Source organism: the organism of the source record quoted next, unplaced genomic scaffold (assembly GCF_019419815.1).
Source record: "Pyrus x bretschneideri cultivar Hongxiangsu unplaced genomic scaffold, Pyrus_bretschneideri_v1 Contig20, whole genome shotgun sequence".
Lineage (NCBI taxonomy): Eukaryota > Viridiplantae > Streptophyta > Magnoliopsida > Rosales > Rosaceae > Pyrus > Pyrus x bretschneideri.
Genome location: NW_025999502.1, coordinates 6142342 through 6158653, shown reverse-complemented (window position 1 = coordinate 6158653; position 16312 = coordinate 6142342). Strand labels below are relative to the sequence as shown.

The 16312-nt window shown below is 35.4% G+C and overlaps 2 protein-coding genes and 1 non-coding gene across 4 annotated transcripts; 2 read left to right on the top strand and 1 right to left on the bottom strand.

Annotated features, from left to right (window-relative positions):
• Positions 1–383: 383 nt before the first annotated feature.
• On the bottom strand, positions 384–6613 carry LOC103928862. Its single transcript, XM_048583832.1, has 2 exons — positions 6530–6613; positions 384–1046 (listed from the first exon to the last, which is right to left on the bottom strand). The coding sequence occupies exons 1-2, from the start codon at positions 6611–6613 to the stop codon at positions 633–635; spliced, it is 498 nt and encodes a 165-aa protein (XP_048439789.1). The 3' UTR covers positions 384–632.
• TRNAR-CCU lies at positions 1801–1873 on the top strand. The gene has a single exon. It is a non-coding gene; the product is annotated as a tRNA-Arg (tRNA).
• LOC103928854 (transmembrane E3 ubiquitin-protein ligase FLY2) lies at positions 6516–15570 on the top strand. Of its 2 annotated transcripts, none has more exons than XM_048584034.1 (15): positions 6516–7154; positions 8003–8075; positions 8925–9052; positions 9847–9962; positions 10109–10169; positions 10401–10467; positions 10549–10626; positions 11136–11293; positions 11382–11441; positions 11525–11630; positions 12323–12490; positions 13646–13974; positions 14465–14581; positions 14662–14825; positions 15191–15570. In XM_048584034.1, exons 1-14 carry the CDS (start codon positions 6984–6986, stop codon positions 14761–14763), a joined length of 1734 nt encoding a protein of 577 aa, XP_048439991.1. In that variant the 5' UTR covers positions 6516–6983; the 3' UTR covers positions 14764–14825; positions 15191–15570. The 2 variants fall into 2 exon arrangements, with proteins under 2 accessions (XP_048439991.1, XP_009336232.2); XM_009337957.3 differs by having other exon boundaries at positions 6517–7154; positions 11537–11630.
• Positions 15571–16312: the final 742 nt, after the last annotated feature.

Here is a 16312-nt window from a genome sequence, read left to right as displayed (position 1 = left end):
GTAGTTAGCTGGGCGGGTTAAATTGTTAAAATGCTATATTATATGCGGTAAAAACAGTTAAAAGACCGTGTATGATATATTTTTGCCACGACTTGGACTGTGCTATGGTCAAAAGACCTTGTTATCTTCTTTTAAGCCCTTTGTTCAGAGCTTGTCTAGTTTTTTTAGGAATGGATTGAGTTCGGTAACTCATAAAATTCAAGGTATAATGAAATTAGATATGAATGATTTTTCATTTTGAGGGAATTTGAAGGGAATTGATAGGAATGAAAAATCCCTCCTACCTGAGACCACTCATTAGTGGGCCACACCCGAAGACAACACCACATCAAGAATCCTTAATTATTATTTCATTCGGGTTTCCCGACTTGAGACCTCAAACTTCGGGGTTGCGGGTGTCCCTAGCTCGGGACTTCACTTTGGGATTTTCCATTAGTGATCCCAATTCAAGTGTTACTAATTTTAAGTGTAAAAGAATGTGAAATGTCCCACATCGAAAACCTACAAAAATAAAAATATAATCACTTTTCAATTGCATCGAAACCTTTAGTAAGTCTGTAAGTGGTTAAATTATGATACTATTGACCCATTTAGTAGAGGCCGCCCAGTCCCTAAAACCTTGACATTAAGCCTCATCGCAAAAATACTATTCGAGGGTGATACTGGACAGGGTCCCTGGGCTGAGCAGAGGGAAGGAAAACCAATGATGGGAAGACGGGGACTGCCAATTCAGTCTCTGATGAGTCCACTGTGCTATCATGCACCTTCTGATGGCGAGGCATTGGACTCAGCTCCAAAGTATCCAACAAGTCCTTGTACATAACAGAAAATGGAGAGCCAATTTCTGGTGAAGAATGGACATGATTTGGTACAGAAGACACACGGATATCGATCGTGGGAGGCGCTACGCTCTGGAGAGACCGAGTCTCCATAAACTCCGGCGCGCAGGTGAGGCGCTGGACAAGCTCCCTGAAGTTAATGGGGTCAACTTTGTAGATTCTTGGTGGGGTTGGTGGGAGTGGTGCAACCGCAGGCTTCTTCCATGGCTTCGACGAAGATTATTGAACCGAGTGGAGTGATGAATGGTGATGGGGAAGCTGCTTTGAGTTTGAAGTTGAACCCTTTGTTGGTTGGATGGTTTGGGACAAGTACTTGGTGGTGGAGGAGGCTGAAGAGGAAGAGGAATAAGATCCCAATGGTTCCATTGGGGGTGGAAGTTTGAAACTTCTAGGGTTTTTGAGGACTTAAAAGTGTGAGATTATTTCTGGGATTTGGTTTTCTTTGTGTTACGAAAATATTAGAAGCACTATATATAGATTGGAAATGAGCAAAGAAGGGCAACGAGTGAAGCTGCTGGAGAAAGGGAAGATGGAGAAGAAGAAGAAGCATAGAATTTCAATCACGTTTTTCATCTGGAGCCGTCAGCTGTGACGACTGTATTATGTACGGAATTAGATCCTCTTTATAGCCCCTCACCGGGATCTTGGGATCAATTAATAATAACCGTTCATCAAAGATCGTGCGGTCATAATTTTTTTTATTTTATATTTTTCAAGCAAAATTAGACTGTTTTACTTTTGAAAATATAAAAAACATTCAATTATAATCACACGATCTTTGATAAATGATTGATATTAATTGATTTCCTGAATTCCTAATGAGGTGATCCTAAGAGGATCTAATTCCATAATGTAGAAGTTCGCAATGTGGTCAAACCAAAAGGTGCGAGGAGAAAAGAAAACGGCTAACAGAGATTTGAAAATTGAAATACCATGTTCAAATACACGTCCATGACATCAAGCGCCTGTAGCTCAGTGGATAGAGCGTCTGTTTCCTAAGCAGAAGGTCATAGGTTCGACCCCTATCTGGCGCGTTTATGACTATGTTTTGTCATTTTCACCATTGGAGTCTCATGGTCTCACCTATCTAGTAGGAGGAGGTTGTCAACCAGTGCATTACTCAGTTTTGGCACCCCTTCCAAGAACTTTAATCTGAGAATTAAACCACTCCCTAGCATCTCCATATTCCATCTATTCATTTTACATCTCCAATGCTCTTTTTCGAATTACATAAATTGCTACTTATTCTCCTTTACTCTTTAGACCTACTCTAACCCGTTGGAGAAAAACTCAAATTTTAGGTTCTAAACCTACCCAATTTGCTCAAACCATTGAGTCAAATATGAGTTTTAACCCAAAATTCTTTTTTTTGGACAAATTTAGACCAAAATTCCCGTTGAGTTAGTGGGACGGCCCACCATATATGAATGGGTGGTTTGGTATGGGATCCCGAATTGTAATACTTCGTATTTAAAAAATAGTTATATATATATATATGTATGTATGTGCGAAGTTATTTTTATGTAATAATTTTATTGGGTTCCTTATATACGCTATGAGTACAAAAAAAACTCGTATTTTTAGCATGTAAGTTAGCAGAGATTCTTTCACTACAAGAATATATCTAAGCCTAGCTAGTACTTTTAAACTCAAATTTCTCCAACTAGAGAGGTTTCTAGTGTTTGCCATCCTCATTGTGGTTTTGTAATTTTGTACATAACTTATATATGTATTAGATTGTTTTTGGTAGGCCTTAAAGTTGTTTTTACTTGCTAATGGCAATTATCATTGCTATAGCCAAGCTTCAGGTGGGATTATTTAAGTAGTTTTTGCTTGGTTCATTTTTCTCCCAAGAATGAGGTGGAAGTTGGAAATTAATAGAAGTTAATGATGAGGTGAAGAGATGGAAGTCTACTTAAGAGTGAGTTAGCAAGTTTGAAATCATTAGGAGTTAATGATTTGGTGATTATTCACCACTCTAAATGTGGAGGTGGGAAGCCTTTGGCTTATACGTGTCTAAGTGCATGAGTTGGCAATGTTTTGTGGTTTTAGAGCGTTGATTCAGTAGGCTAAGAGGAATCTTAATCATTTGGCTACAATATTCTCTATTCAATTTTGTTCCAAATCTTCCAATGAGGTGAGAATGGGTGGGATTCATATTCCTTAGAGTTTGGACGTGGCCTTTGATGCAAGGAACATCTTGCATGATATTCATTAATTCATGATTAATCTAACATTAGTTGTTTTTCCATTGGAACACATATCATGTTTAATGATTAGGACAACGTTTGTTGCCTTGTTATTGGAACACATTTCATGGTAATGATTAGCACAATACTTGGTTTCTTTCTATTGGCACACTTGGAAGCTTTCTCCTCAACTAGATGGGAATGAAGATGTCATGCAATCTTTATAAAGAAATGAGCAAAAACCAACAGAGGACAGGGAAAAAAGAGAGAAGAAGAAGAAGAAGAAGAAAAGAAAAAGAACAACTCTAACAAAAAACCATCCTCCCTTTCATATTACCTTTCTATTTTTCTTGTACATGTTCTTAGGGCTTTAAGCCATCTTTCATTGTATTTGTAAGTTTCTCATATATAGTGAAATACAATGAAAGAAAACCCCAGTGGATGTAGTCGATTTGGCGAATCACTTAAATCTTGTGTTGTTTATGCATTTACATTTTGAGATCATTGCCATAAGAAGCATCCCCACCAAACCATCAAAAATATCCATTTATTTCACTTGAGAATGATGTACAATAATTGTGAAACAAATCCCAAAAAAAATACATGAGACAATACCCAACAAATCTCTCCACCAAACTCATCGTCATTTTCATTTATCAAAAGAAAGATATCCAAAAACTAGAAATTCTTCCACCTATTTAACAAACTAAAACACCATCATTCATAGATTCTATCATAGTACTTTCTTCATGAAAGTTGTTCGTCTGTCTCTCTACCATGATATATCCAAATTTCAGGAAAATCCAACGGTGCAACCGTCCAATAATTGAAATACCAACTCAGTCTCTAATCCCGCAAAAAACTGGACAGCCATGTTATGAGTACCAAAACCTCATTTTTTTGTAGCTCTGATCGAAACACTTCCTTCACAAAAGTTGTTCCTTATCATCTCCTGTATAACATATCCAAAAACAACGACAATCCAATCTATGTGCTGACTTGTACCCCAGTTCGAACAGCTAATGTTCAGTTGAGCTAGCTTTCTATGCCAACCTCTTTGCATGGCCAAGATCTCGAGTTTCTTTGGCTTCAGCAATCCTGACTCTATTACATATGTAGAATTTTAGTATATAAAAAAAATGAGGAAATGGTAACATATTGCTTATCATTTATATTGAAGATTATTATTTTGTTATTAATATTATGATTATACTACTTTTGTTACTAATCAATTTGATTTATATTGAAGCTTGCACGTTTGTTAGATAAAATGTGAGTATGGATATCTATATGAACTTGACATATACATGTTTATTCATGCAAAGCAAGAAAAAGAGTTGTGTTGTGTCAAGTGCTCACTTAAGTAAAGTGTTTAAGTTGTGAGGATATTCAAGGGCTGAAGTTTGCCTTGAATATAAAATAATGAACCTAGTATATGTCAGGCATAGGGTGCAAGGCTTGAGTATACAAATTGTTGATTATAAAAATAATGAAATCTTGTTTATGTCAAGCGTCGGGGGAAGGGCTTGAATATACAATTGGGCGTCAAGGGAAGTGCCTATATAATAAAGTGGAAAATGAGAGTTTAATTACAAAAATTGGGGTTAAGGGATGAACGGGAGTTAACTCATATTCTAAGGTATTCGGAGCCAAGTGGTATGAGCATAATATGGAACGTACAAGCTTGGGTGCCTTAGGTATGTGTTGACGGGATTAGAAGGGAGTGAGTACATTTGTGCATCTCATTGCATACATTTTATGTATTTGCAAGAGCTACTCATTTCAATTTAGTTGGTACTTTTGTTATGAATTAATTTTGTATACTAATATTTTATTTCCGCTGCGCACTCAATAAATTATATGTAGTAAACTCAAGCTTTTATTATGTAAGATTTGTTATATGATGTATGGTGTAATCGTGTCAAACTAATTTTATTTTCCACCATATCTTGGTTGTAGAATTTATTTCTATAGCTAAGATATGACTCACACCCTAACTCGTGAATAGTCTTTATTCACAGGTCGGGGCGTGACACGAATCCCAAACCGAAAGTTTTCAGGACGGAAATTTGAAGACCAATTCCAAACCGAAATTTCGATATTCCTAAGTTTCAGGATTCCCGAAATATTTTCGATAGTCTCAAAGTTCATACAAATTGAAATAACAATCATTCACACAAAGTCAAATTAACATGCAACCAAAATAAAATAAGTAACAAACCCAAAAGAAAAAAAAATAAGTTATAAACCTAATATGTTGGAAAACTAACAATACAATTTTTTTATTTCGTGTTGAAGAAATAAACACATTTGGTTGAGAAGTGTGTGAGAGGTTCGTACTGGTAGATGTGGCGATAAAAGGGCTATGGTTACTCTCTGTAAACCAAATGGTAGAGTTAAATTTTTGAAATCCCAGAGTTGGACGGTAGCGTTGAACAAATGGAGCAAATGGCTATAACTACCTGTAGACCACACCAATTATATTGCTACTAGTAGTTAGCAACAATTCAAATGTACAATAATATATATATATATATAATTTATTTTCAGTTCCGTATGGGATTACCGAAACATTGAAGAGACAATACCGATTTCCGTGTTAAAATTTCGGGTCGGTTCAGTATATTATCTCGGAAATTTTGGTTTTGGACTTTTTTGGTTTGGTTCGGGATTTCAGGAACTTTTTCCAATCCTGCATATATGTGTAATTTTTTTTTAATTTCATATTTATAAATTTATTAAATCCAACGGCTAAGATCTAATATGAACAAATGTAACGGTTCAAATTTAAATACAACGACTAAAATAATTAAAAAAAATTTCTTTCATAGACTTCCACGAGTTTCATGGTGTCGGTCTAGTAATTTTTCAATATTTATCAAAATCTAAATATTCTTAGGTTCGATTCTCACCAAAGACGAATTTGAACCACATTATTGCTAACCCATTAGGAGGTTAAGTTTATCCCCTTCCTTTTAATGTAGATAATATCGTTTGTTCATTTTAAGAAAAAAATTATCCTAAATTTATTTTTTAATAATCTCGGACTAAAAATTTTACCCAAAAAAGTTGAGTGGAAAAACTGTTTCTCACTTAAAATCTAAATTTTTTAAATTAAAAATTAACTCAAAACCTGGAGATGGTCTTAGAAATGTATTTAATGTTTGTTTAGTAAAATAATGAGTTGACATGAAAAATTTAGTATTAATTCCGTTTTACACTCTAAACTTTAGAAATCATTTACAAAATAAGTCTTGAAATTTTAATTTTCCATATTATACCACATAAATTTTTAATTTTATCAATTTAACCCGTTCATCAATTTTATCGAGGCACCGAACAAGGGAAGATACATTCACGTGTCATTATATAAATATTAAAATATATACATTAAAAAATTAATAATTTAAAAAATAAAATTCCTCAATCACGTATATAAAAAACAATTAATGTACCATGTTACGGTGAAAAACTCCTCTTTGATGAGGCGCGTACACCTACCTTGCCCCGAAGAAGCCTCGCCCACTCTGACCTCCATTTACCAAAGACCAGAATACAAAAACCAGTGGACATGTCAACCACCATTTCCACGCCTTCGTCTTCCTCTTAAGCTCTCGAACCAACCCTCTTAACCTCCAACCCACAATAATTATTACTAATATTATTTAATAGATATTCAAATTAAATACTTATTCTAATTTGATATTCCTTTGTTATTAGTTTTCCTTGTTGTTGCTTGAGAATAATTAAGAAGTCAATTAGTCGTTGTGCTTTCACTTTCTCCATTTGATCGGCTGGTAACTTCCTCCAATCCTTGACTCCAATTGAAGCAAAACCCCCCTCTCATAAGCTGTATACTCCAATGTGTTTCCTGTTTTTCTCTTCGTTTTTTCGATTTCTTTCCCAACACAGAGGCTTGGCGGTGGCGGTGGAAATTCGGAGTTGAATTTCAGGGATGGGATTTATGGGGTTTGGTTCGGGGGTCGTGAGGAATTTGGGGTGTTTGTGGTCTCGGCGGAGCAAGCTGTACTGGGTTGTATTCTGGGTTTGGGTTGCTTTTGTGCTTTTGCCGCCGGTGGCCGGTCTTCGACCCTTGCGGGAACGAGCTCGATCATGGGGCGATGAGGTTGGTAGTCGAAATTTTGGGTTTTTTTTCTTTTCTATGCTTAGTTTTGTTGCATTTGGTTGTTTGTGATTGAATTTTATGACGTTTTTAGGGTAAAGGTTCTGAATTTCAGTTGGAAATGTGAATTTGATCTGCCAAGTGCTATTTGTGTTTGTGTGTATGTAAATATTTATATAATATTTACTAGCTATATTAACTCATGGGAAGGATGTAGATGCGATGATAAATGTAAAATCAAAGTTCATGTTTCTAGAGATAGGTTAATGGAGAGCTCAATATTGGTGTTATAGTTGCTAGAAAACTTAAACATTCATGTTGTGAACCTTTGTTATGAACCCAGCTGCTTCAAAAAGTCATGGTCCGTAGTTAATTTAGTTGTAGATACTGAGTTCTGCAGCCCATCGTTATTTTTAGTTCCGAGTTAGTTTAGTTAGAGAACCGCAATAGTGGTGTTTCACTTGGAATGTTGATATAATCACTTAAACTATACGAGCAATGACTTACATGTCCTGCAATATTTCTGTCTGCTTGTTACTTCCTTGGTTGTGCCCATTTTATGGGCTGCATTAAATGCATCTGTATGTGGCGGCTTATAATTTAGATAAAAGAACACTTATCCCCGCAACACGGCAAGAGTTTGACTCTCGCCATTCCCCTCCCCAAATAAAAGAAAAATGTCGCTTGCTGTTAATCAGTAATTTTTTCAATTACATGGCATTGATATAATTTGTTTGACATATCCGTATACTTTTTATGAGGAAGTAGGTTTATGACCAAAATTTGTTTTGGAATGGTATGAAATTGAACAAACCAACCTTTTAAATTCCTCAAAAATTTTCTTTTTGCAGTGGCTATTTGTTAAAAAAGATGAAATTGATTTGGGACCATTTTCTACATGGAATATAACAGGAACTTACAGAGGTTTGTAACTTATCATACTTTTGAATAATGTTAGTTATTGCCGCTATTACTTGTTCAAAGTTTGTTCATTGCTAACTGGATCATAAGATATTCTTATTGTTCTCATTAGAATTTTGTATCATGAAGCTTATTGCTGAAGTAATTGGATTAGAAGCAGAAGTTGCAAAATATTTATTCTTTCTCTTAACCATGCTATTTTTCTTAATTCAAGAAACATAATTCATTAAACAAGAACAGGACAACACAGGGAAAATGTTTTCCCACAAATATATGTAGAATAAACTAGGCTGACTAGCTAAACAAACCAACAAAGATTGCTAATCTATGTAGAATATACTAGGCTTACTAGCTAAACAAACCAACAAAGACTGCTAATCTATGTAGAATATACTAGGCTTACTAGCTAAACAAACCAACAAAGACTGCATAGCTAAGCAAAGGAGATGTCAGCAGACCAACAAAACCTAGCGTACAGCAGTAGAATTCCAATCATACAATACAGCCTGAAAACGAACTCTATCCCAATGGATGATGACTGGCATAAGCCTCTGGATTGTATGCATACATTCTGAAGATACAGACATCCAAAGGGAACCCAAAGACATATTCCATACAACACAGTCTCATTAGATACAGTCTAAGATTATGAATTATCTAAATAATTAACGGCAATGAATCTTTTGAAATGTATGAATCCTTTCTTTCTGTCTTCTCCGGCATGAATCAATGTTTTCCGCATTGTCCACATGATTTTCAAGAACCTTACTGTAAACATTAATGGATAAAACTAAGCCTGTAAAATGATTTCTTGACCTGCTGAGACATAATATATTTACATGTGAGTTGCAGGGACTTGGAAGTTTCCTGATTCAACAAATAGCTCTTCCAGATTTCCGGATTTTAGGAATTCCCATGGCAACAGTATCATTGAATTGGTTAGCATGCCGACAAAAATAACTGGCGTACATTACGTGCAGGTGAGCAGTTGGAACCCATACTGACTATCATATCAAAGTAAGGTCTGCATCTGTATATATACCTTAATTCATAACATATAAAGAGGGTTTTATCGAGAACGAAGACCGGAATTATGCATGATATCAGCAAGACAAATGGCACGTCCAATATATATATATATATATATATTTGTTAATGAATATGCTTATCTATACATACAGGTGGTGGGAGGGTGAGTTTTGTCTAATGTGACTGAATTTAGTTATGTATAGATGTTAGATGGGTGGTTTCCATGCACACAAATGGCATAAACCTAGGAGGCCTTTGCCAGGACAGGCCAATGTGGCAATGCCTCAGGATTCTTTATATCATGATAAATTCCTCTTGTGAGATATGTTCTCCATGGATTAGCAGTCAAATATTTTCCCTCTAGCGTTAGAGGCTTGATGATTTAGCACTTTATCTTTTCTTGTTAGCTTGAGGGCCTGCTTCAGATTGCATTATGAGTTAATAGATATTTTGAAGCTCTCAAGTGTTAAATTTAGAATCTTGTATACAGTTCCTGCTGCACCTGCTTCAGTTTCTCCATATCACATCGGGGTGCATTTGCACTTGTATGATATCCTTGTGATGGGCTCTGATCATCTTTAAATTGTCATATATTAAATGAGCAGCCAAAAGGCTCAAATATGCTATCTTCTCATGGACTACATAACTATAGAACTATTTCTTTCAATTGTTTTAGTGTTAACTTTTCAAGTTATTATCGTTCTTTTTAAAATAACAGTCTACTTCTTCATTTGGCTGACAATAGGGGGTAATTATTTTCCATGATGTGTTTGACAATGAACACAATGTTGGTGGTGTTCAAATCAGGGTGGAGGGTGTATTTATATGGCCATTTAGACAACTTCGAATGGTAGCTCACAGGTAATTTTTCCTGGTTCAGTTATTGAAGGCTTTTCGTCCATTTCATTGATTAATTGTTTAAACCCGCTTGCATTTAATATCTTCTGTTATGGATATGTGCTCCATCTCTTTAAGGAAACAAAATATGTGCTCTTATCATTTTGCAGTGGAAAAGAGGGAGAGTCAAGCCAAGCAGAAGAATATTTATTGTCAAATCCGTATCATATGGTAATTTTTTGTTCAATTCATTGTTATGAAGCCTTATAACTCCGCTTTCTGTAATCGTATGCATTATCCCTTGGTGTTTGCTCGGTGCTGCTAGTCATGTTGATTTTTGTAATCTGGAGTGCCAAAAATATATGAAAGATGTTAGTGCTTGTAATAGTCATTAATTTAGAAAGTGAAATGCAATTACAGAGGTTTCAACTACTCACACGTTACATGTTACCTTTGCAACAGCTTGGAGTTTTCTCTTCCCAGGTTTTCCAAGAATCTCCTAGAGATAAGATATGGAGGAAAAAACATTGTAATTTCTTATACTTCACTATGAATTATTTTCATATTGCTTTTATCATGTTATGATAATTTTATTTTGCTCATACTGCAGCTCCAATCTATGAAATGGAGAAACACTGTAATATAGAAATCGCGGGCCAAGTTTCACGTGTCTCATCCGCCCATAATGGTATTTGAGTTTTCTCAGCGTATGGATTCTTTCTTCCCTTTTAATTGCTGCCCCACCATCCCTTTTCTTGGAAACTACAGAATCTCTAATCTTTTTGGACAGAATCTCTAAAGTTAGTTTCACATTTCCTGCCAACAGTTTTCCTGATAAGATACGATTCAGAAGCACTTTTAATTGATAGTCTATGATTTTCACATAAGTGGACATAATGCTTATGTAATGTACCATCTTCATCGTGTAATTCTTGCCCATGTCATGATTCGTTTCTTTCATATAATCTTTTATTTTCTTTAATACTGAACGTGCTCATAGCATCTTTAGTGTTTAATTGTGCCTACTTTTTGTTAGTTTTTTTTACTGAATAAATGGATAAACTTAATGAATGGAGGGGCTTGTGCATGTGGGAGGTCAAAACCTTTTGGTCTAGGTTGTGAATGGACATAATTATTTGTTTGTTTGTTTGTTTCTAAAGTTCAAGACTCATTCAAATTTCTACAAATCTTTATTAGATGGAGATCGTGATCGATACCATATAGAATCGTTGATGGAGAGTCCTTCAGTGGATGATGATGGAGATTGCTTCTCTCCCTTGATATTAAATGCTACTTCTGTCAATGTGGAGGTGTACTACAACAAAGCAGTGAACTATACTTTGATGGTCACCTTTGTATCCTTTATTTATCATTGTATTTCAGGTTAATTTCAATGTTTTATGCCATATTTGTGTTAGCATATTCCTTAACGTATTTCCTCAGGTCTCTTTTCTCCAAGTTCTTCTCTTAATTCGGCAAATGGAACATAGCAACACTCATTCAGTAAGAACTTTTGTCTGAACATACAAAAAAAAAAAAAAAAAAAAAAGGGGATTTTAACAATACATGCCATTTGTATTTACAAGTGCACTTTTCAGGGGGCTGCCAAAGTTTCGATTCTAATGATTGGCCAACAGGCTATCATGGATGCTTATCTCTGCCTTCTACATTTGACTGCAGGAATACTTGTTGGTAAGTTTGGTTGAGATTCACTACCTGCTTGTTGTAAATGTTTCCAATCCTAGGAGTGTTAGTATACTAGCCAGACACTTGCTCTGAAGCAGTTGTGATTAAGTATAGTCACTACAAAAGCTAAAATTATTGTGATCAGGAAGTATTGGGGTTAAGATTACAATGAGCAACTCGTGTCTTTTGACATGGCACAAAACTGAGTGCAATGGCATTCCAGGAATCATATAGCTGACCCCACTTAGTGGGTTAGGGCCTTGTTGTTGTAAAGCAGCAAATAGAGATAAATGCTCTTATTTAAGATAAGAAACTGATTGCAACTACTTTGAATATTGTTTTCACTAACTTTAGCAGCTTTTTGGAACATAGATTTCTGAAGAAAATAAATCCTGGTGGGCTTTTCAAAAATGTCACTGCAAAGTGCATGCTTCCACATAAGAAATCTTTTTCTCAAGACCCCAAATTGAGTTTGTTACAGACTGATACACGTGTATCGTCTGTTATGTTTATAGATTACATGTCCTATTTTTGAGCATCTTTCTTCACATGCTTAATATTATTGTGCCCATGTCCTCTATAATTACCTCATTTGTTTATCACATGTTAGTTTTTGCTTATTAACAGTATTTTTAGACATTAACCTCTTTTTTCTCCTTATTAACTATATATTTTAACCTTGTTTCTTGTTCATACAGAATCCTTGTTTAATGCTTTTGCGACTGCCGCTTTTTTCAAGTTTGTTGTCTTCTCAATATTTGAGATGAGATATCTTCTTGCTATATGGAAAGCCAGGAGGCCTACAAATAGCGGGGAAGGTTGGGAGACGATGAGGCGTGAGCTTTCAGTTCTATATAGCCGTTTCTGTAAGTACTAATTTGGAATATATGCTTCTTTGTTTGCATGTGGAATGCCATTCATCAAGTTTTGATTTTAAAGCCCATTTGGTAAGTTATTTGTTTTACCCAGTGCAATAAGGTAGAAAAGTTGCATCCAAAAAAGACTGGAGGATAATTTGGGGAGGGTTGTCACCAGTTCTCTTGTTGTTTCAAGAAATATGTAATTTGGTAGAACTTGATTAGTTTTTCTGAAAATAGAACTTGATTAATTTAATGGAAAGAAACAATTAAGCAACGTAGACAATGAATGGGATGACTTTGTAGACCTACAAACAGCCCCTTAAATCCAATGTATCTGATACAGAATAATATATTAGGAATATTTTTATTTATTTTCCTCCATTGTTGAATTTCATAATTGTTATGGAATTAAGATTACTTTCCTATTCTAGTAGATTTAGGATTCTTCATGTTCGTTGTACGATTAGATTATTATGAACAGGTGTTTTGCGATTTAATATTGAGACACTTGATTGATGAATGAAATCATCTCCCTGAGTTGTCTCTTGCCTCTGTCTTCTAAACCTAATCTTCCCTTCTGTTCTAGATCTCTCCTCGACCTATCTGTTTCTTCTGTCTCTGAATTCTAAAATTCTCCAAATTCTCTTATCTTGAGCTCTAATTCTTGTTCTTCTAGAATCCCTTCCAAACCCTAAATTCTAGTACTTGTTCATCCTTAATTGACTTTGATACCAATTGATGTAGCACAAGCAACCAGAAATCAGGGTTTGGATCTAAAAAACCGAAAGAGATAGGTCAAGGAGAATTTAGAAGCACATCATTAGAACAGAACTCTAGAAAAGAAGATACGCATGAAGAAGGTTTGTTTAATCAATTATTTTGAATCTCCCAACATTGAATTACAACGCACCTATTTATAATAACCTATTCCTACAATAAACGAAAAAGAATCCTAAATTTACTAGAAATGGGAAAGTAATCTTAATTCCATAACACCAGGAAATTAAATCCAATAATTAAGAAATATGTTCTTTCTTTTGCAACCTATGATGTGTGCTCTTTGATTTCCCTCTTAGGTTTATACTGTTGACTGAAAATATTCTAGCTTATGAGTCTTTGTTTCAAATTATAGGCTTTATCTAACTGTATAATTATTTGCAGATGGGATTCTTTTGGGAGGCATTCTGCTCATGTATGAGTTCCATAACTTCCTGAGACCTATTCTTCTCCTTATGTACTCCTTTTGGATACCTCAAATAATCACCAATGTCATTCGTGATTCAAGAAAACCTTTGCATCCTCATTACATCTTGGGCATGACTGTTACGCGGCTTGCAATCCCATTATACATATTTGGTTGCCCTAACAACTTCATGCGCATTGAGCCTGACAAGAGTTGGTGTATTTGTTTGGGTGTATTTATTGGACTGCAAGCATCCATTCTTCTTCTTCAGCACTATCTTGGCTCGCGGTGGTTCATTCCTCGTCAGGTTCGATCTAACTCTGGTCATTTATATCTTCCTGGGAATTCTTTTCCTTGACACTCCGCTTTTGACGCACAATGACACACAAACAACCTCGCATCAAGACAGTCATCATTGCTGTATTATGAAGGAATGTTAATTATATGGGTAACTTGTTGAGGAATTGCCCCCAAGCAAGGAGCAGGTTTATTCGTTTGGAATATAATACAAATTGCTTGTTTCAATCGCACAGTAACAAACTTCTTTTCATATAGAATACTAATATTATGATCACATAAAAAAGATTGTAACTAAATGCTTTTTAAATTCCCATCTTGAAGGTCTGTAAACAATATCGTGCTTCACACCCCAATTTTGTGTTAACATTTGAGCTCCTTTTTTTATTATCAAAATAATGTAGTTTATGTGCAGCTAGTATAACAAGCCTTTTTTTTTTTTTTTTGGTGTGTGGAAGTGTAATTATATTTATATCTCATTTCTGTTTGATGGGTTGCAGATTCTACCTGAAAAATATAGCTACTGTAGAAGGCTTGATCAGAATACGAATCGCACCACAGATTGTGTCATTTGCATGACCGCAGTTGATCTCACACAACGTTCAAACGATCGCATGGTATTGTGATGGCATGTTTTATATTGTAATGTAAGTACCCAAACTTAGGTGCTTGATTTAATGTTCTATTTCCTTTGCAGGTGACACCATGTGATCATTGCTTTCACTCGGGTTGTTTACAAAGGTGGATGGATATAAAGATGGAGTGCCCAACTTGTCGGCGTCCACTGCCACCAGCCTGATCCTTCCAGTCTGTCTTTATCATGTATAGGATCAACTGACATCGCCCAACTCACTAATTCTGGTAAAGTCGTTGATGCCAGCAATTTAGCAGAAATATTCCGAGTTTTGTTTTCTCTGACGTTTTCTTTTTTGGATTTATTCTTCGCACACAAATAATTGCTTGGATTATCCCATGAGCTTCATCAATAGCCAGTTACGCGAAATTGTAGTAAATCCAACATTGAAGACATGTCAGTTTAAAATTTGATTTCGATGAAATCATATTTCAGTTCAACTCATTCTCTTTCGTCGAATATTATACATCGGTTTTCTGACTTTAGCAAAACTTATTCACTCGTGTTCTGTTGTTTTGGCTTTTCACCATCTATTTCCTTCCACCAGTTTCGAAATAAGATGTAAAATCTGTAATTCTGTATTCCGTTTCAGGTTGGGCATTAAATCGATATTCAGGTTGAGCGCACCTTCCGAAGGAAGAAGGATGAGATACAGCATATAATCAATCAGTTTCCATTTCCAAAATGTAACAGATTCTGCATCAGTTGTTACCTGAGCCAACAATTTTTAATTTTTCACTTTTGCTTTGTTTGGTTTTGTTGTATAATGTATAATGCATATGTAGGAAGCAATTCTTTAGGTGCAAATTCTTGCCAAGTCCATCAATTGTTGTATAATGTATATGTAGTAAACAATTGTTGTAGGATCTTGTAGACTTGCACTAACGAGTTCTATTGGAGAATAAAGTCTCACGTCGGAAATGTAACAAAATAATATACAGCTTATATGTGAGAGTTTCACTCTTAATATCACCGAGGTCTTGTATGGAACTCTACACTTAGTAATATATAGTTAAGTTGGGACAATGTTGGTAGTGAATCGTGTTGGGTTTTATCATATCCTTCTTTTGAACTTGCACCACACGAACCAAGTAACTAGCTACTCGTAGTTCGGAAGGCTGGCTATTGGAGTTGCTCTTGCATAAAGCGTTTTGCCCAATAATTCCGAAGGAACTGGCGTTTGAGAGAATATGTTTGGTGTTTTGGTGAAGACCATGAAGTGTCCCAACACACTGAAGGGTGGGTCTAATCTCTCTTGCGGTTCGGCTTGCCTCTGGCCACAAAGTGCTCTCAACTGGTTTCGAACCCCTGCCTTAAAGGTATCAGGGAATCTGCCGGAATGGGTTTGCTTTAATATCAACTCTTCAACATCATGTTGTAGGCTTTTTACCCAAAATGGTCTTTAAGATTTGCATAATTCCTCATTTTGATTTCTGAGATTTGAAATCGATAGAATTGGGTCTATGAGTTTGTCTATCATCAATCACTTTGGTCCTTCTGTGGAAAATCTCCATTAAATAAAAATAAAATGACAAAAATACCCTCAATTATTGTCGAATCATTTTGGCATATTATTTATTAAATTGAGGGTAGTTTTATCATTTTAATTTTTTTTTTAACAAACGATATTATCCACACTAAGAGGGAGGGGGTAAGATTAGCCTCACACTGGGCTAGCAATAATGTGGTTCAAATTCACCTTTGGCGACAATCG